The following is a 22,500-nucleotide window of genomic DNA, read 5'->3' on the forward strand; positions in this document are numbered from 1 at the left end:
TCAGTGATAACAACAACACCCCCATCTCCACCCTCACAACAACAATAACACACAAATATGAACACACTCACACACATGAACACACACACACACACACATACACACACACATGCACGCACGCATACACACACACACACACACATACACACACACATGCATACATACACACACACACGTGCACACACACACATACATACACACATGAACGCACAAACACACACCCCACACTAACATACTCACACACATACACAAACACACACACTTTCCTTTTAATACAATACACAACATCATTTTTGCCTTACACAATTTAGTCTGATACCAGCCAGCCCTGTGTTATCCAGTAAATGGATTTACCACTTCATATGTTTGTGAAAATGCGTGTGTGTGTGTGTGTGTGTGTGTGTTTGGGTGTGTGCATGTGTGTGTGCTTGTGGATAGGTGTGCGCAAGCCAGTATGGATGTGTATTTTTTATTGAATGTGTGTGTGACACAGGGAGACACAAAGGCATAGCACGAGAGTTACGGCTTTGTAAGGTTTATAACATGTCTGTGATTGGTGATGAGTTTCATTTTATAATGGAATGTCCCAATTATGATCAGTTACGAAATAGATATGTTCCTAAAAAATATTTGTCTCCAAAATCGGTTTTTAATTTTTGTGATATGCTCAAAGGAGGCAAAAAAGTCATTTTAGCTGTAAGTAAGATGATTAGATTTGCAAATGTTGCCTAGTTATACTTTTGGAGTTAAAAGGCATTTGTGTTTTCTCAACTTTTATGTGACATTGTCGTGTATTTGGAAATGTTTGTTCTCGGCATGAAAAGATTATTTTGCAGTAATCCTCCATACTCCAATAGGAGTGAAAGGATAATTAAAACTTAAAACTTGAAACTTGTGTGTGTGTCTGTGTGTGTCTATGTGTCTGTGTCCGTGTTCAAAAACAGGTTAATGTATGCATCATGTGTGTGTAAATATGTGTGTACATGTGTGTGTTCATCTTCTATGCCAATGCTGATTTCTTTTGGGGGTTTTTTTTGTTTTGTTTTGTTTTTTTTGTTGTTGTTTTTGCTGCCACATCATCTGCCCCGTTTCAGTGGCATTGCTCCCACACCGCTCATTCCCAGTCCCCCAGTGCTGCCTACCCCCCTTTTCAAGTTCCAGGGACACACATCTTAAAAACCAGGGACAAAGCCTGATTTCCAGGGACACCTCTTATGACGATGAGCATCGCAAATTTTGGTGTGTTTTTTATGCTTCTCGGTCGACACATGGCGAGTGATTTCGTCCCGTCCTCCTGAACCGATGGAAAACTCGCAGGCACAAATTTCACAACAAGCGTAAGTGTCTGTCTTGCTGCGCTTAATAAATGGCCATGTCTCGGTGTACTTCGCAATGAAAGTTTGATGCCGTTTTGCTTTCTTCTTCGATGTAGATTCGCACTCCTTGCTGCTTCGCTTCGACGCCATTATTTCAATCTCTCTCGAAAGTTCCACATCGGCCTATACGCATGCGCGCTGGTCACACTTTTGGCGGTGTGGCCATAGTCAGTCGATGCGTATTCGCCTAAAGACTTTTTCCCGGGACACGAAACCGAAAAGTGGATTCCCGGGACGGACTGTCCGTTTTCATTGTTTTCCGGGACAAATACCCGTACCCCGGGACGGTAGGCAGCCCTGGTCCCCCAAACACAGCCACACCTGGGTTCGTCTGTCATGCTCCCAGCATCAGCAGTCCACAGGGAACCATCGATGTTAGGTCGCCAAGAGGCCACACACCAGAGGAGACCCTACACTGCTGCTGAGTCACTTCAGTGGTGTTCAATGGTGCCTGTTCTGATTTAACGTACTTAGGACACCACCTACTAAGCCCCCTACTGACGACAATAATGGCTTATTCGCAGAGCCAGACTGAGTGAGCGTCCCTCCCAGAGTGGAGACCACCGCCACATCCCTCCAACAACAGCCACCCATGAATCTGCCGACACTGAAGACACAGACAGGACTCACCCCAAGGATGGAAGTAGAGGGGTATCAAAACTGTGGTCACCATGGCAGCAGGACATGAAAGGCCACAGACTTTGAGACATTTTTGTTTATATTGGTAATGATGAAAGAGGAGGAGGAGGATAACAACGATGATGACAATGTTGCTATGGAGGTCCATTTTGGTTTGGGACTTCGTGACAAGGTTGTATTCTACACTTCCTTTCATACTTGCAGTGTTGTTCAGGTAATTAGAGTAACACACCCAAAAACGCATCCATGATGTGGATGACACTCGACGGTGTGGTCCCAGTCTCCCTATTTAAGCCCATAGCAAGCACACTCAACTCTGGGTAGGTGCCAGCCGCGGGCCGAAAAACCCTCCTCCGCTGGGATTCGAACCCGCGTCCTCCCAAATCATAAAACAATGTGTTCAACCAAACATGGAACTGATACCTCCACTTGCAGACATCTCTTCAGCAGACCCCACTCTCTGTGCTTCTCAAAGATACTGGAAGTCCTTTTCGGCCTCTCAGGGTGTGTGCTAAAACCAAACCAAAACAACAATATGCATTCCTGAAGTGCAAATGAAATAGGAAACTGCTATTTCTTTCATTAATTCCTTGTTGAAAAGTGTCGGACAAGTAGAGCTTATGCGGGCCAGTAGCAAAAAAAAAAAAAAAAAAAAAAAAAAAAAAATCACAATTATTAGTTTTTAAAGATTTCTTTATAAGTCTTATGAACATAAACTAAACATTATGGTACAAACCAGAAGGATTCACCAAACAATGCAAGACATGCAAATGAAAAAAAAAAAAAGCATGCTAGAAGAGTTCATCTGCTGATTCATAACATCACATATAATTTCAGAAGAAGTAATGATGTATCAAAAACCTTTCCTTGAAGCATTCATTCCCCTGGAGAAAACTGACCAGGCATAAAAATTGGTTGCTAGGTATATGATCAAACACACTCATTAAAGACCATGTAATCCATGCTGGTGGTGGGTGGGCTATGGAAACCCGAACACATTCAGCACGCTGGAAACAAGAGCATGACTGCCTGTACAGAAGGGTAAAAAAACAATGAAAATAAAGGGGATGGGGGGGTGGGGGGGGGTATAAATAATAGAAAACCCTACTCACACTTAAACTAATGAGGGAGCTACAGCCTACTGGTGCAGAAGACGAAGACGAAGATGAAGATGAAGAAGAAGAAGAAAGAAGAAGAACAAGAAGAAGGAAATTTAGTGTAACTCTTAGCATCACCAACTACCTTGTCTACTTCACAAGAAGAAGAAAAGTTAGTGTTACTGTTAGCATGTAGATAAGGTAGTGTAACTCTTAGCATCACTGGCTACCTTGTCTACTTCACAAGAAGAAGAAAAATTAGTGTTACTGTTAGCATGAATAAAAAAGGAGGAGTTTGTATTATACTCCATGTTTGGTGTTTACATATACTTACCATGTCAAACTGATGCAAACTAGGCCTATGGTTTGCTCTGTTTGGCCAAATTTCGCGCGGCTAACAGTGAAAAGACGCCCCTCTTAGTCTGGCCCGCTCTTAGCCAATCAAACGCCTCTAACAGCTATAAGCGCTGAATCATTCCTTTGGCCAAGGCTCTCCACGCCATCTTGTCAGGTTTTCGCTCTGTCTCGTCTAACGCTTTTTTTGGCTATTAAGCGTTTTCATTTGGCCTTATAGTTAGTGTTACTCTTAGCATCACTACCTTGTCTACTTCACAAGAAGAAGAAAAATTAGTGTTTCTGTCAGCATCACTGGCAACCTGGTTTATTTCACACACATGACTTGGACTCAGGTTAAAAACCTGTGGCTCTATGCGTAAAGGTAAGAAAAATAACTGATCTGGTTTTTAGTCCAGTAAAAAATACAGGAACACTTGAATCAAATGTACACACATATCAAAGCTCATACGTATACATCAGTGAGGACAGGTATGGATTTCCACTTGTGCTAGCTTCACATTGCACTCATACTCATTCTGTACACATGCATGAATACACACATGCACATTCATTCTAAATTGCTTTGACATATGCAGTTTCACAAACACACATATACAAACACACATGAGCACACACACACACACACACACACACACACACACACACACATGCATCTATGAACACACACTCCACATACACATGTGCATAACACATGCATTCTTCTTCATCACTTATAAGCTGCCGCACTCCATTTCTGGATGCAGAAGAATTACAAGCAAGCACACATATTTGTGCAAACAGGCGCACAAAAATACACAAAATCTGTGCATGTGACATCAGCTCAGCAACTAAATGTGCAGATACAATTTGTTTTCATGCCAAACATTGATGTGCTTGTGCTCCATTTAAGAAATGAAAATGAAATAAGCATGAAAATAAAGAATTAAAATTGAGAAATGTTATGTTTTAAAACTTTTAACCCTTTGATCCCTGACCACCGCTTTACCGGTGGTAGAGAAAAATGGCATAATGCCTAGCCACCGGTTGAGCGGTGTGTGTAAACACTTGTGTCGTGTTTTGCTATTGGCTGACTTATATTGAAGAGCCAATCAGAAAAAAACCATAATATTCTGATGTCAGCGAACGTAGTACCAACATGGCCGCACCTTTTCACTGTGTTCTGTGCATGTGCTTCAGATAAAAAAGATCGATTTCAATATAAGTCAACCAATAGCAAAACACGACACAAGTGTTCACGCACCGCTCAACCGGTGGCTAGGCATTATGTCATTTTTCTCTACCACCGGTAAAGCAGTGGTCAGGTCACTCTTTTTATATCTGCCATGATACATTAAATACCAATTATTTGCAAATTTTGGCTCAGGAACTCAGGCAGAAGGGTTAAAAATGCTCAGGAACTCAGGGCTCAAAGGGTTAAAAAAAAATATATATATACAAGCAAGCATGCACTTTTTACTTACATGGCGCGAGCATCAATCTTGAGCTTTGCACTGGAAGGGAGTCACATGACATAAATGTATGCTAACTTCCAATCACATTCATATCCTCTATGAAATAAAAGCTTCAAGAAGTTCACTTTTATTTTCAATCAAATTTGAAAGCTCAGTGGGGAAAAAAAAAGGGGGGGATATAAACAAAATAAGCAAGAACCATAACCAAACAATTCAATCAGTTGCCCCTCTTTGTGAGTTCAGCTCATCACTCCACACAGAACGGACTGGGCCATTGGAAATGTTGGTTCAGTTTCAGTTTCAGTTTCAGTTTTTCAAGGAGGCATCACTGCGTTCAGACAAATCCTTATATATGCCAGGCAGATGCCTGACCAGCAGCATAACCCTATGCACTTGTCAGGCATTAGCCCACGCATACTTTTGTGTGTACCTATTAGAGTGTATTTGTTGCCATGGGTTCTTTTTTTAGTGAACCAAGTGCATGCTACACACGGGACCTTCAAATCAAATCAAATCGAATCAAAAACACTTTATTAATCCACATGGAAATTAAGTTGTGCAATCACAGTCTCATTGTAAACACTGGCATAAAATCATGCGCAACATAAGAAGAGATTAAAACTTGTCAAATAAGAATTCCCAATAGCTGACGATATACTAACCCCCCCCCACACACATACTCATGTTAAGACAATAGGGTATTGCACAACAATATTAACAAATGAAAACATCCAACAAAAAAAGGGTATAGATTACTAAAAATGACATGCGCGCACGCACGCACGCACACACACACACACACACACACACACACACATGCACACACACACACACACACACACACACACACACACACACACACACAAACAACGTATGCATGCACATAACATATGTCATGCCAATAAAATTAGAACATTAACATTAACCTCGGTTTATCATCTCATCCTAATGACTGGATGCTCATTTCATTTTCCAGTCAAACCTGGGAGAAAGGGCGAGAGCAGGTTTCGAACCCAGCCCCTCACGGACACTGTATGGAAGATAAGCATCTCAACCACACTGCCACCTTGCTCCTGGATATGCTGGTTTAAGTATAAAGAAATATTCCCTGAATATCTGGCATTGCCATCCTGAAATGGCAGAGAACTGAAATATAAAGTATCTGAAAGATATTTTAGGCAACCACAGAATCAACAGATAACTGAAATTCGTAGCATCTGAAAGATATTTTAGGCAACCACTGCTGCTGTGGAACACATGTGACCCATTCAGAAACAAATAAAAAGGGTTACTCAGTGTTTAGTACGCGTCGGTCTGGCCAGGTGCAAAGGTAATGTACTATTTTACTGTCTTATGGACATTCCATCAGAACTCTCCAGTCACTTCAAGACAACACAGGACAGGCAAGGCTTTCATGACTAACATGAGTTTAAAGAGCACACATATAAATTATGCACACACAAGCAAATACACATGCACACACACACACACCACAAAAACACACTTACACACGCACGCACACACACACACACACATGAAAACAAGTTGTTGCTTACACATCATGAAGATTCTTGTGTTTGTTCATGGCAGTGTCAAACACAAAGCAAGTCCTGCAAAAAAAACCAAAAAAAACCAAAACAACATGCATAGGAATACTTGGCATCATTTATACATAGTTTGCAGCAAATTAAAAAAGAGTACTATTTCCAGCCAAATTATTAATACAACATGAAACAATGAAAACATGGAGACACAAAATAAAAACTGACAAACATATTCACCTTGCCTGTGAATGCAGTTCCTGGCACACATTTATGCAATCAATCAGTGTGTATGCAGGCTGATTAAATTTTGAAACATTCCTTTATTTCCTTTAACTCACTCAGTACGGCCAGTCCTCTCTTCTCCTCTACACAGACCCCTTGGATGTCCAGTGGGTGTCTGAATGACCCAACCTTTAGCTTCCGTCATCAGAATTGTCGTATTCTTTGTCAACATTCACCTCTTCAGTATAAGAGTGTTCTGCTTGCAATATTTTGATGATGGTAATTGGGATGAAACGCTGTTAATGTTGTCTCTTTCGCCGTTCGTATGGAGAGAGTTCATGTTTTCATACAAATGTGATTCACCTGGGGGGAAATGGGGGAGGTGGACAGAGGGAGTATGCGAGACAGCAACTTGAAACAAAACTATCAGAAAATCCCAAATCATTCAGTATCAGTATAAACCAGCAAATGGCAAATCGTTCATTATCTACATCATGATTTCAAATCATTTATTGCAAATATGAATAAATCAATCCAAAAAGAAGAACTGATGATGCCAAAAGCAGCAACAGGCAAGAAATGCCATAGAGAATAAACCATTCTGATGGCGCATTCCAAGGTCATATGCAAATAAGGAGTTAAAAGCGTAAGGTCACTTTGGCTGTCATTTTGTTGTTCTTGGTGGAGTCAGGACTTTTTGTACAAGTTATCATGACGAAGGTCATGCATACCACAGACAAAAATATTTTGAGTGCTTGTCGCTGATTATTAGATGGAAATATTTAGAAAAAGTGAAAGGCACCAGCAGAGATCACAATATAAACCAATGAAAGGGAAAACAGCAAATCAATCACTGTGATGTCTGCAAGTGAATTTTATCAACAGTGGGGGTGAGCAGGAGAATTCAGAGATGACAAAAATCAGCTGCATTTGAGGTATAAAGAAGAACTGTTAGCTTCTTTTAACTGAAGAAGGTTTTAAGAATCAGATATGTGTGAGCAGCACAACAACTACAAAGGTTGAATGTAGAGTTCTAAGTCTACTTGGACTTGATGGAGAACACAGAACAAGACAAGAAAATGCTTGCTGACACAGCCAACTGGGGTCACTCCAATCAAATTCAGCTGTTTCACAGAATAACGTCTGTGGAACATAGCCAGATGCATTCAAGCATTACATGACAGACAGGACTGAAGTGAACAGATCTTAACAATAGAAATATAGCAGAGTCTAATGTCAAATGTTAAGAAGCATCATGGCCAAATTGCTTAGGTGCTGGATTCCGGTCGCAACTAACGCCAGTCAGCTGGATTCTGCAACAAACTGATCAAGACAAGACTTCTGATCCAGCAATCAGAGTTTGAAGCTCCATTTCGGCCTGCTGTTTTGTCCTGTCTGCCAAACAGACCTTCCCTTACAGCCTCTACAGACAGACCTGAATATTGGACCTTAACAGCCACAAGCCAGCCTGCAGCAGACGTGAACAACCCCCAGTTCCTAAATCTTTGTTCGTGAAGCCAAGCCATGATGACTACTTTCCTTGCTCCACCCAGGATGGCCCAAGAACAGCTGGAGGCCAGACACTGAAGCAGAGCTAAAGGGATCCAGCTGAAGGGATGCAGAAAGGGCAGCCCAGAGTCAAGTTTGGTGGAGAAACATCACTGATGGCCTATGCCCCACAGGGAGTGAAGGGCCTAAGTAAGTAAAAAAGTACCCAGGTGTAAACGGGTACCCGACCTTGGTAGGGGAAGGCTGAATTGGTGGAAGGAGAGGAGTGGGTCCTACTGCCATGCCCTTGACACAGTGAAAGTCAATACACTGCCCCCACAACCATAAAAGTATACAAGGGGACCACAACTGTCACCTCAAAAATCCCCACAAACCAGATAACGATCACAACAGCAACAGGACAAGAAACACTGCCATCCTGTGTGGTGGTGCTTTGGAAAGTGAAAGTTTCTGCAATCAGTCAGATGATGTCTATGGGGCCACAATCATCACATCAAAAATCTCCAAAGACTAGCTGATGAGAGGGGATGAGAGAGAGTGTATGTGTGCGTGTGTGTGCGCGTGGTGTGTGTGCGTGGTATGTGTGTGTGTGTGTGTGTGTGTGTGTGTGGGTAGATGTGCAATGCGGTTTGGCTGACTGAAATGGAGAGGCACATAAATTTCAGTAATCTGTATATTTGTATATAACTATTTCCATTTGGTGCCATTTAATTTATCTTTTTTATTTTCTATTCATTTTATTCATTTTATTTGTTTGTTGTTTTCTTCTTATGTTGGACATGTGCTGCTGCCAAAAAGAAAATCTCTGTACCAAAGTACAGACAATAAAGTTTGTGTATTGTGTGTATCGTGTGTATCGTGTGTATTGTGATCATTACAAGAGCAGTTTCAATGTCAGCCTCTCAAGGAGGTGACACTGCCTCCAGACAAATCCATGAACACCACACCACAACTGCCAGGCAGATGCCCAACCAACAGCATAATCCACCACACTTGGTCAGGCCTTGAGTGCATGCATGTTGTAAATTTGTGTACCTATCAGAGTGGATTTCTTCAGCAGAATTCTGCCAGAGGATAACACTCATGTTGCCATGGGTTCTTTTTCAGTGCACCAAGTGCGTGCTGCACACGGAACCTCAGTTTATTGCCTCATCCAAATAACTAGACACTCCATTTGATTTTCCAGTCGAACTTGGGAGAAAGGGCAAGAGCAACAGGATGAGAAACACCACCGACCTGTGCGGTGCTTTTGACAGGGATGTTTCGGCGATCAGTCGGTCTATCCGAGCCCTGTTCTTGGCGATGGTGTCTGGGGACTGCCGGGGAAAGTGACCCATGACGTCGTACTCTGGGGGTCTGTTGTCAGCGGTCACAAACTCCACAGTTTCCCTGCACAAAGGGTCAGCAGCTGACAGTTTGTTTAACATGTGTGTGTGGGTGTGTGGGTGTGTGTGTGTATGCGTATTTTCAATTTTTCATGTGTGTGTGTGTGTATGCGTATTTTCAATTTTTCATGTGTGTGTGTGTGTGTGTGTGTGTGTGTGTTTGTGTATGTGTTTTCAATTTTACATACTTCCACTTTAAATGATATGAGACAGGTATTAATATAGAAAAAAATTTAAAGGGAGGGAAGGGTTGGATGGAGGTGGGAGAAGGACGCTGGGGAGGGAAGAGTGGTTAAAGAAATGATGCATATAAATCTACACATGTGTGCATGTGTGTGTGTGTGTGTGTGTGTGTGTGTGTGTGTGTTCATGTGTGTTTGGATGGGTTGGGAAAAGTGTATATGTGTATATTTGGTTTGCTACATTGGTTGCTATACAACTCTACACTGGTTGCTGTTATAACTGCTACATGAACTGCAAGTAATACAGCAGTCACATGTGTACAAGTTTCTGAGGTAAAAGTTTCAAATCACATGAATGCAAAAAAAAATTTTTTTTAATAAAATTCTGCACCATAAAAGACATTCAGCAACTACAAGGGGAGTTCAGTCACTACATGATTGAACCTTCTGTTTCCTATACACTGACCATATTCAGTCCAGAACAAACAAGAGTGGCAGTTCTTTGATGCTGCCCTACATACCAGGGGGTGTAACCAGCAGTAAGAAAGTATGTGAGTAAGTAACAGACTGCAGAGACCCAGACTTTTGACACACAACCAACAGACCTGGAAGAATCTGTTCTGGTGAACAGTTCTAGCATGTGGTGCCCCAAGGACTCTTCACAGAGTTAACTCATTAAAGCCTGCGCCTCAGTAAACACTGCTCTGGCATGAAGATTTGCTTCATTAATCAAATAGCGTACACTTTCCTATGAGTGCTTAAAAAAAACCCACAAGCAATGGGAACTAACATCTACAGTATTTCCAGCTGTGTCCCCACGTGTCAATTTGGAGAGGTTGATTTCAGTGCATTGTCTTCATTTGTCCTGAGGCAGTAAACTCCATGGGATTGAATGGGTTAACTCACTCAGTACGGCCAGTCCTCTCTTCTCCTCTACACAGACCCCTCGGATGTCCAGTGGGTGTCTGAATGACCCAACCTTTAGCTTCCGTCGTCAGAATTGTGGTATTCTTTGTCAACATTCACCTCTTCAGTATAAGAGCCTTCCGCTTGCAATATTTTGATGATGGTAATTGGGGTGAAACGCTGTTAATGTCGTCTCTTTCGCCGTTCGTATGGAGAGAGTTAAGGGAAGATGATGAAGAAGAAGAAGAGAATACACTGTACAGGACCAACGCCTTGACCACGCCACCCTTCACAGAAACGACCACAGCCATGAACAACTTGAACTTTAGGGGCAGATCGCCAACAGGTTGTTAAAATCACCACTACGATACACCGCATGCTGACTGTGCTCAGTCTGTACCCACCTGGGTGGCGTCAAGTTGATGTCCTGTAACATGCACTGTTCACCCCCGTCGAAGGTTTGAAACGTGTCAAAGCATCGCCAGTATGGCCTGAGAACCTTGATGACATTGACAATGCTGCTGATGACGCTGCAACAAGAAACAAAAACGCACACACACAAAAAATCACTTGACAACTTGTTTTCTTGAGATAATAGTTTCTGTTTGCAACATTGCAGTTTTGTATTTATTTATTTATATTTCTTTTTAACACAACAGATTTCTCTGTGTGAAATTCGGGCTGCTCTCCCCAGGGAGAGCGCGTCGCTACACTACAGCGCCACCCATTTTTTTGTATTTTTTCCTGCGTGCAGTTTTATTTGTTTTTCCTATAGAAGTGGATTTTTCTACAGAATTTTGCCAGGAACAACCCTTTTGTTGCCGTGGGTTCTTTTACGTGTGCTAAGTGCATGCTGCATACTAGACCTCGGTTTGTCGTCTCATCCGAATGACTAGCGTCCAGACCACCACTCAAGGTCTAGTGGAGGGAGAGAAAATATCGGCGGCTGAGCCGTGATTCGAACCAGCGCGCTCAGATTCTCTAGCTTCCTAGGTGGACGTGTTACCTCTAGGCCATCACTCCAGTTATGGTCACACTGCAGTAACAAAAAGACATAAAACTGTATGATCATTGTGATATTATTCTGCACTGGTAAAATGACTACACTTATATGTATAGAGCATAATGTGTGCATGCGCATAATATGATAATGAATAGAATAATGAAAATTGAGCAGATGCCTGGCATTTGCAGAAAATGAATGTACTGGATACACAAACAGAACACAAACACACATGCACAAAAAAAGCAAAAGAATTCCCACCTGTCGGAGGGTTCAGACATGGGAGGTAACTGTGGACAAGGGTCACCCAGGAGGCTGCGAAGTGTCAGAGCGCAGCCTTCCGACAGTGACTGCAGGCAGTAGCCTCCCTGTTGGAGGAAATTCATCACTGCTTGGCAGGCATGGTTCTCACATCCCTACTATGTGTGTGTGTGTGTGTGTGTGTGTGTGTGTGCGCGCGCTCATACCTACATGAATGTGTGCGCATTTGTATGCACATGTACAAGCTGTGTGTGCATAGAATGTATACATATGTGTGTGTGTGTGTGTGTGTGTGTGTGTGTGTGTGTGTGTGCATCACATGTGCATCGGTACAATCAAGTTTGGGTGGAAAGGGGTGGGGGAGGGTGTTGTCGACATCATGATACAACAGCCACTTATCGTGAGATTAAATACAGTAGTGTTGAACTGACTTATACCTCAAACACATGTCCGGTACTTCTGTCCATCAGTCCTCTTACCTCCAACAGTGTACAGAGCCGTCCTTCACACAGAGCTGACAGCATGTGGATGAAGTGAGCGTAGGCAGCTGGACTGACCATCATCTCTCCCTGTGGTATAACAGTACCATCAACATCTGGGTACAACAGTACCATCAACACCTGTGGGTACAACAGTACCATCAACACCTGTGGGTACAACAGTGCCATCAACATCTCTCCCTGGGTACAACAGTAACATCAACATCTGTGGGTACAACAGTAACATCAACATCTGGGTACAACAGTACCATCAACATCTGTGGGTACAACAGTACCATCAACATATCAGTACAACAGTACCATCAACACCTGTGGGTACAACAGTACCATCAACATCTCTCCCTGGGTACAACAGTAACATCAACATCTGGGTACAACAGTACCATCAACATCTGTGGGTACAACAGTACCATCAACATCTGTGGGTACAACAGCATCATCAACATCTGTGGGTACAATAGTACCATCAACATCTCTCCCTGGGTACAACAGCACCATCAACATCTGGGTACAACAGTACCATCAACATCTGTGGGTACAACAGCATCATCAACATCTGTGGGTACAACAGTACCATCAACATCTCTTCCTGGGTACAACAGTACCATCAACATCTGGGTACAACAGTACCATCAACATCTCTGTGTACAACAGCACCATCAACATCTCTCCCTGGGTACAACAGTACCATCAACATCTCTCCCTGGATACAACAGTAACATCAACATCTGGGTACAACAGTACCATCAACATCTGTGGGTACAACAGTACCATCAACATCTCTCCCTGGGTACAACAGTACCATCAACATCTCTCCCTGGGTACAACAGTACCGTCAACATCTCTCCCTGGGTACAACAGTACCGTCAACATCTCTCCCTGGGTACAACAGTACCATTAACATCTCTCCCTGGGTACAACAGTACCATCAACATCTCTGGGTACAACAGTACCATCAACATTTCTAGGTACAACAGTATCATCAACATTTCTGGGTACAACAGTACAACAGTATCATCAACATTTCTGGGTACAACAGTACCATCAACACCTGGGTACAACGGTAACATCAACATCTCTCCCAGGGTATAACAGTACCATCAATATTTCTCCTTGGGTACAACAGTACAATCAACATCTCTGGGTACAACAGTACCATCAACATCTCTGGGTACAACAGTACTATTAACATCTCTCCCTGGGTACAACAGTACCATCAACATCTCTGGGTGCAACAGTACCATCAATATCTCTCTGGGTACAACCAGTATCATCAACATCTCTCCCTGGGTATAACAGCACCATTAACATCTCTCCCTCAGTACAACTGTATCATCAACATCTCTGTGGGTACAACAGTACCATCAACAACTCTCCCTTGGTACAACAGTACTATTAACATCTCTCCCTAGGTACAACAGTATCATCAACAGCTCTGTGGGTACAACAGTACCATCAACATCTCTGTGGTTTCAGTTTCAGTGGGTACAACAGTACCATCAACATCTCTGTGGGTACAACAGTACCATCAACATCTCTGGGCACACCAGTATCATCAACATCTCTGTGGGTACAATAGTATCATCAACATCTCTCCCTGGGTACAACAGTACCATCAACATCTCTCCCTTGGTACAACAGTACTATTAACATCTCTCCCTAGGTACAACAGTATCATCAACAGCTCTGTGGGTACAACAGTACCATCAACATCTCTGTGGTTTCAGTTTCAGTGGGTACAACAGTACCATCAACATCTCTCCCTGGATACAACAGTAACATCAACATCTCTGGGCACACCAGTATCATCAACATCTCTGTGGGTACAATAGTATCATCAACATCTCTCCCTGGGTACAACAGTACCATCAACATCTCTCCCTTGGTACAACAGTACTATTAACATCTCTCCCTAGGTACAACAGTACCATCAACATCTCTCTGGGTACAACAGTACCATCAACATCTCTGTAGATACAATAGTATCATCAACATCTCTGGGTACAACAGTACCATCAACATGTCTGTGGGTACAACAGTACCATCAACATCTCTGTGGGTACAGCAGTATCATCAACATCTCTCCCTGGGTACAACAGTACCATCAACATCTCTCCCTTGGTACAACAGTACTATTAACATCTCTCCCTAGGTACAACAGTACCATCAACATCTCTCTGGGTACAACAGTACCATCAACATCTCTGTAGGTACAATAGTATCATCAACATCTCTGGGTACAACAGTACCATCAACATCTCTGTGGGTACAACAGTACCATCAACATCTCTGGGTACAACAGTACCATCAACATCTCTGTGGGTACAACAGTACCATCAACATCTCTGGGTACAACAGTACCATCAACATCTCTGTGGGTACAACAGTACCATCAACATCTCTGTGGGTACAACAGTATCATCAACATCTATGGGTACAACAGTACCATCAACATGTCTGTGGGTACAACAGTATCAACATCTCCATGGGTAAAACAATATCATCAACAGCTTTTCCTTTAGAATGGAGGATACCTTTAGCTACAGTAATGCCCAGACTCATTGACTGTGAATGACACCAATGTCATAGTCAATGTTTTTTCTCAGTTTGGCACTCTCTGATGCAAGAAATATTTATTTGCATGTTCTTAATGACTAATGTCTGACATACACGTTTAACAGCACAAGCACATTCAGATAGATACACAAAGTATGCACAACCCCTTTTAAATCTCGTCTCAAAACTCACCTTTTCCCTCAGCAGTAAGTTCAATTGTGGCAGCTCCACTTCCTTTTCGTTAGCTGTGCTTGACTATGTGTGTATACATATGTATGTGTACATAACTACATGCATGTATATGAATGTGTATTGTGTGTGCGTGTGTTTATGTAAGTTTGTGCCTGCCTATGTGTGCGTATGTGTTAGGGTAGCTGTAGATACACATGTATGTTAAAATGTATGTATGCAGTGTGTGTGTGTGTGTGTGTGTGTGTGTGTGTGTGTGTGTAGTCACATTTGGTGTGTGTATGTAACATAGATATAATGTTTTATGTTAACGAAAGCGTTTTTGTAAAGCACCTAGAGCAGATTTCTGGATAGTGTGCTATATAAGTATCCATTATTATTATTATTATTATCATTATTAACCCCGTACCCCTTTCTGCTCCCTGCCCTTTGTTCTTTAGTAAAGTCCAGAACAACTTTTGTTTCAATCAATAACTGCTCTGTGTACTTTCAGTGTCCTGTGCACAGAAAGACCTCATGATTTCAGCATTTCATTTTCGGGAAAAATAAAAACTCAAGATAACCACTCATGCTGTACTGGAGGGAGAGTGAAACATCTCGGGTTAACCCCAGACCAAAAGCAGCACACACGGAACACCTTCTTCTTCTTCTGCGTTCACTCGTATGCACACGAGTGGGCTTTTACGTGTATGACCGTTTTTACCCCACCATGTAGGCAGCCATACTCCGTTTTCGGGGGTGTGCATGCTGGGTATGTTCTTGTTTCCATAACCCACCGAAAGCTGACATGGATTACAGGATCTTTAACATGCGTATTTGATCTTTTGCTTGCGTATACACACAAAGGGGGTTCAGGCACTAGCAGGTCTGCACATATGTTGACCTGGGAGATTGTAAAAATCTCCACCCTTTACCCACCAGGCGCCGTCACCGTGATTCGAACCCGGGACCCTCAGATTGACAGTCCAACGCTTTAACCACTCAATAATGCGCCCGTCACACGGAACACCAAAACCCAGGTCAAGAAACATTTCTTTAAAATATGCATGCTGAACGTCATTGTCATGAAAGGCCCATATATCAAATATCAGTGAGTCGTCAGACCATACAGATCTCTCACCAATGGTTCACTCAATGTCCAGCAGGGCCTAAACTGTCTGACATCAAAACTCCTGCTTCTTACACCAAGGCAAATAAATACTTGACTGGTCAAGTGTTCCAATTCAGTGTAAGCTGGTTTGTTGTTGCAGCTTTTTTTTCTTTTCTTTTTTTCCTCCAACTTTTGGTTAGGTTCTCAAGACCTGACAAGTGCATTGGATCAATGCACACAAGTCAGGCATTGATCTGCAATGCACACAAGTCAGGCATTGATCTGCAATGCACACAAGTCAGGCATTGATCTGCTCTCCCGTCCCCCTCCACCCTCCTCACTCCCCCCCCTGCATTCCAACCCTTCCCCTACAACTCCCACCCTCAGATATGTTTTTTTAAGCAGATGTGGTGATGCATATATGGATCAGTGCACATGCTCTGATGCCTCCTCGAAACTGAAACTGCAACAGAAACTGCTGGTCCCACCTTTTCATCCCCGATGGCGGAATCCAGGCCACACGAAATCAGCACCACCTGGGGGTTGAACTGGAAAAAAAAAAAAAAAAAAAACGACAGCCATGGTTTGGTTTGGTTTTTCTTCTTTAAATTTTTTTTTTTTTTTTATTCATTTGTGGTCTGCAACTCCAACGTTCACTCACATAAATGAGTGGGCTTTTATGTGTACAACTATTTTCATCCCTGCCATTTACGCAGTCATACTCTGTTTTCCAGGGCCGGGGGGTGAGGGAGGAGGGGGTAGGAGGGTGAATGCCAGGTACGCCTTTGTTTCCACAACCCACTGTGCGCTGACATGGATTACGGGATCTTTAACATGCATATCTGATCTTCTGCATGCACATACGCACAAAGGGGGGTTCAGGAACTAGCAGGTCTACACATCTGTTGACCTGGTAGATCGGAAAAATCTCCACCCTTTACCCACCAAGCGCCGTGACCAGGATTCAAACCTGGGACCCTCGGATTGAAAGTCCAGCGCTTTAACCACTCGGCTGTTGCACCCATCTGGACAGCCATATTCAGAGGGTTGACCGGTCATCAAACCATGGCAGCAGACTCAGCATCAACAGCAGTCACAAGGGAAGAGGGGTCAAGGAAAGAAAGAAGTGCATGATAATTAGCTGAAGATTGCCTTTTGCCAAGGTTTTGTTTCTCTCATTGTTGGTTGGTTTGTCACAATGAGGCAGCAGCAAATGGACGATAGGACAAAGATTCTAATTATCTGGTTTGCTTGCTTGTTTGTTTGTTTGTTTGTTTTTGGTTGAAGGCAATCAACAGACATTTGATTTATCAATGGATGAACTGCACTGGCAATTGTATCAGTTACAGTATCTGAATACAATATGAAGCTTTTGTTTGATCCATTTGATGATGCTGATGGCCTTTTTTTCGGGGGGTGAGTGGGGGGGGAGGAGAGGTGTCTTTTCTTGCTTTCTTTCTTTCTTCATTGTACAAACTAACAATTTTAATCAATTCACACTTTATATAGGCTTCTGTAATCACATCACAACATGCACACCAAATTTTACAACAACCCATTCAGAAATTAAATTTTCCTGATCATTTTTCTTCTTACATCTGAAAACTACTTGGTCTGGAGGAATGGGATTCCTCAGCATGACTTGGTATGTAATGGGTTAACCATTCTGCATTTAGCTTTACCTCATAGGCGAGGGGCATCAACAACTGCTGCATGATAGCCATGTAATCAGCATCCCCAAGTCCTGTCTGAAAAGAGTTAAACATCCAGTGTTAGCTTGCCTCAACAATCATAGCCACAGTAATCAAAACAAATAAAACTGCACATGTTCGTGCATATTAATACAATAATGAGTGCCTTTTGATCGACGAAAGATGTATAACGTGTTTCATTTTGGTTGTTATCTCTGTGTTTGTGTGTGTGCATATTTGTGCGTGCATGTGTGCATGCGTGCGTGAGTGTGTGTGTGTGTGTGTATTAATTCAGATATATCGTCTAATATCACTTCAAGTGGAAAGACGTTAAACTGAAGACGAACGAACACACACACGCACACACACACACACACGCACGCACGCACGCACGCACGCACAAATATGCACACACACACACAAACACAGAGATAACAACCAAAATGAAACACGTTATACATCTTTCGTCGATCAAAAGGCACTCATGTAACTTTCATTTGGGTGCCTTCACAGCATGGAATTTTCAATGGTCTATTTTCACAGGCACCAGTGACCATCGGGCGAAGTCAGGTACAAATCCAGGTCAGGAATAAAACATTGGTTTCCCCCATCTCACCACTGATCCCCCCATTCCCCTCCTCTTCAACAGGATTAACACTCAAATATGTGGAGTGATGGCCTAGAGGTAACGCGTACGCCTAGGAAGCGAGAGAATCTGAGCGTGCTGGTTCGAATCACAGCTCAGCTGCCAATATTTTCTCCCCCTCCACTAGACCTTGAGTGGTGGTCTGGGCGCTAGTCATTCGGATGAGACGATAAACCGAGGTCCCGTGTGCAGCATGTACTTAGCGCATGTAAAAGAACCCATGGCAACAAAAGAGTTGTTCCAGGCAAAATTCTGAAGAAAAATCCACTTCGATAGGAAAAACAAATAAAACTGCATGCAGGAAAAAATACAAAAAAATGGGTGGCGCTGTAGTATAGCGACACGCTCTCCCTGGGGAGAGCAGCCCGAATTTCACACAGAGAAATCTGTTGTGATAAAAAGAAATACAAATATATAAATACAAAATGTAAAAAATCATTACAAAATGTCTGCAATCACCAGTATGTGTGACGGGACAATGAACAAAATTCCTCCTCCACTGACCTGATTCAAAGGGACATTGACGTTGTGACCTTTTCCCTTGCCCTCTCCAATGAAGTCGTAGTCCGATTCCCTTAGATGTGGCCAAAACTTGCCATGTTCATAGCGATGAATGGAAAAATACATCACCCTGAAAAGAAAATAAAGAACAATGTAAAACGACATATCAACAGTATTAATACTCACTTTATAAAACTTTATTTTGTCACGTCTTTCCACTCCATTTTCCCCCAGTTGATTTAAACTGTTTTCATGCTTCATTAAACACATCCCAAAAATGTAACACTTCTGATATGTTTAGCACATAAATATGAGATCAAACTAATGGATGCTCTGTTAATGATGTCACCCTTTTCCCTCACTCTTTTTTTTTTTTTTTTTAGCTAATGAATGGTTTATTCATACATGCCATTGCCGCTCATGAAACAGTGTCAGGAAAAAAAAAACATAATTGAGAAGAAAAACAAATAATAATACCAAACAAGACAAATATCATTCTTTGACAAGCAATATACACTCAGCTAAGTAGTGTATACAGCAGATAAATAACACACGCATATTTAACTAAACTCGGTAAAAGTTATTTTGTCTAATACTGATCATCATCTTAGATGAACAGACTATAAATAAATAAACGAACGATCGGTAAAGTTTCCTCACTCATTTCTCACTTACATCAAAATAATCCAAGAAATGCCTCAGAATATTACAAATATACTCCTTACAATGAAACGTTAATCTCTCAAAAAAATTCAATGGATCTGCAAAATGTACAGTTTAAAATGAACAGTTTAGAATAAAAAGAACAGAAAAGAAAACCAGTTCTGTCATAAAAGTCAGTAGGATCTGTGCTTCATTGAAATGAGTTTAATCAAAATGAAAAGAATCACAAAACGAAAAAGACCCCCCCCCCCACCCCACCCCCCAAAAAAAGAACCAGTCCTATCACAAAATTAAATGGATCTGAACTGCAGTAAAATGAACAGTTTAAAACAAAAAAGAGCAGAAAAAAGACCAGTCCTGTCACAAAATTCAATAGATCTGCACTTCAGTAAAATGAACAAGAGTTTAAAACAATGTCCTAAGTACATTAAAACAGAACAGGCACCACTGAACACCACCGAAGTGACTCAGCAGCATTGCAGGGTCTCCTCTGGTGTGTGGCCTCCTGGCGACCTAACATCGATGGTTCCCTGTGGACTGCCAACGCTGGAACTGCGACGGACGAACCCGGGTGTGGCCGTGTCTGGGGGAATCTAAATGAGCAGCGTGTGAGTAATGCCACTGAAATGGAGCAGATGATGGGGCAGCAAAAAAAAAAAAAAAAAAAAAAAAGAGTTTAAAACAAAAAGAACAGAACAGAAAAGAGGTTCTGTCACAAAATCCAATGGGTCTGTACTACAGTAAAATGAACAGAGTTTAAAACAAAAAGAATAGGATAAAAATTAAAAAAAAGACCAGACCTGTCAAGAAATTCAATGGATCTGCACTTCCTTGAAATGAACAGAGTTTCAATAAAATGAAAGGAAAAGAAAAGAGAACCGGTCCTGTCACAATAAAAATAATAATGTACATTTATATAGCACCCTTATCCAATGGGTCTGCGCTGCAGTCAACACCTCCCCACCTGGGATCATCGTAGAACATGTACTGTGTGCCCTGACCATGGTGCACATCCCAGTCCACTATCAGAATCCTGCACACACACACACACACACACACATGCACACGTACGCGCGCTCGCATACACACACACACACACACACACACATGCACACGTATGCGCACACGCACACACACACACACACACACACACTCACACACACACACATGCACACATACACACATACATGCACACACACACACACATGCACACGTATGCGCACGCACACACACACACACACACACACACACACTCACACACACACACATGCACACGTACATGCACACACGCGCGCGCGCACACACACACACACACGCATGTACATACATATGCACACATGCATGCACACACACACACACACACACACACACACACACATATTAACAATTCTAAAAAGAATCTACGATACATATGCCAAAAGACCAAATGACATACATACATACAGGGCAAGGTTTGGTTGTTTACTCAATAAAAAAATTTAAAAAATGTTCAGCCTTCTGTAAAGCATATGTGCTCTTCGGTTTCAGTTTCAGTTTCGGTTTCTCAAGGAGGCATTACTGCATTTGGACACATTCATACACACTACACCACATCTGCTGGGCAAAATTCCTTTTATTGCCATGGGTTCTTTTTCAGTGTGCCACGTGCATGCTGCACATGGGACCTCAGTATATCATCTCATCCAAATGACTATACGCTCTGTTTGATTTCTGGTCAAATTTGGGAAAAACAGTGAAAACAGTCATACATGTAAAGGCCTACTCATGCATGCAAGTGAATGTGGGAGTCAGAGCTCACAAATAAGTAATAGTTATAACAATCATAACAACACAGTCTCTCTCAACCAACATAATTTCAGTTGCTCTAAATCAGTTTCACAATTCACCAAATTGTACATTCCCCACACTCCCTTATGTCTGTTCCATATACATGTGTGTGTGTTTGTGAGTGTGTATTTATGTACGTGAGTATATGTGCTAATGTGTACAAGTATGCATGCAAGCAACTGTATATACAAACATGTGTGCATGTTCGTGCTTGTGTGCATGTACTTCAGGTGGTGGTGGTGATGTGGTGGAAGTAGAAGTTGCACTTCAGTTATGCATCTCCTTGTTGTGCTTAATATTCAATACAAATCAGTCAAAAAACCAAAATCTTCTAGGTGTATGGGAGGTGGGGGGGGGGAGGCAGGGAGGATAGTGTATACTTTGTGTTTGTGTGACTGTCTGTGTGTTTGTGTACGTGCCCAAAGTAAGCAAGTAAGTTTCAAAGAATAAATCTTTACAAAGCTCTTGTTTAATTTGCCATGTAAAATAAATATTAAAAAACCCTCCAAATTCAGTTTTCTCAGAAACATTCTGCAACAACAACAACAAAAAACAAACAAACGAAAAAAAACCTGTGTCACCCTGCATAAGCAAACAACAAACAGTTTGAGAAGTACTGCCTCTAAGCACAGTTTCAATTTCTGTTTCTGAAGGACGGATCACAGCATCTGGACAAATCCATATACATCACACCATATATGCTAGGCAGATGCCTGACCAGCAGCATAACCCAATGCACTTAATCAGTCCTCGAGTGCATGCATTTATACTTTTGTACTAGACGGGCGCAATAGCCGAGTGGTTAAAGCGTTGTACTGTCAATCTGAGGGTCCCGGGTTCGAATCACGGTGACGGCACCTGGTGGGTAAAGGGTGGAGATTTTTACAATCTCCCAGGTCAACATA

The 22,500-nt window shown here is 42.2% G+C and overlaps 1 protein-coding gene across 1 annotated transcript in view; it reads right to left on the reverse strand.

The window, feature by feature from the left end:
- LOC143284519 (protein deacetylase HDAC6-like) overlaps positions 1-22,500 on the reverse strand; it is a 302,600-nt gene that overhangs the window by 266,591 nt on the left and 13,509 nt on the right. Inside the window, exons 8-18 of the mRNA XM_076591227.1 lie at positions 20,733-20,801; positions 19,109-19,235; positions 17,950-18,015; positions 16,756-16,815; positions 12,412-12,501; positions 11,933-12,039; positions 11,073-11,198; positions 9,432-9,584; positions 6,477-6,530; positions 4,930-4,959; positions 2,439-2,526 (exon numbers count right to left, since the gene is read on the reverse strand). Of these exons, the coding sequence (XP_076447342.1) occupies positions 2,439-2,526; positions 4,930-4,959; positions 6,477-6,530; positions 9,432-9,584; positions 11,073-11,198; positions 11,933-12,039; positions 12,412-12,501; positions 16,756-16,815; positions 17,950-18,015; positions 19,109-19,235; positions 20,733-20,801 (970 nt within the window). The remainder of the gene's footprint in view (positions 1-2,438; positions 2,527-4,929; positions 4,960-6,476; positions 6,531-9,431; positions 9,585-11,072; positions 11,199-11,932; positions 12,040-12,411; positions 12,502-16,755; positions 16,816-17,949; positions 18,016-19,108; positions 19,236-20,732; positions 20,802-22,500) is intronic.

This window comes from Babylonia areolata, chromosome 8 (assembly GCF_041734735.1).
Source record: "Babylonia areolata isolate BAREFJ2019XMU chromosome 8, ASM4173473v1, whole genome shotgun sequence".
NCBI classification, from domain to species: domain Eukaryota; kingdom Metazoa; phylum Mollusca; class Gastropoda; order Neogastropoda; family Buccinidae; genus Babylonia; species Babylonia areolata.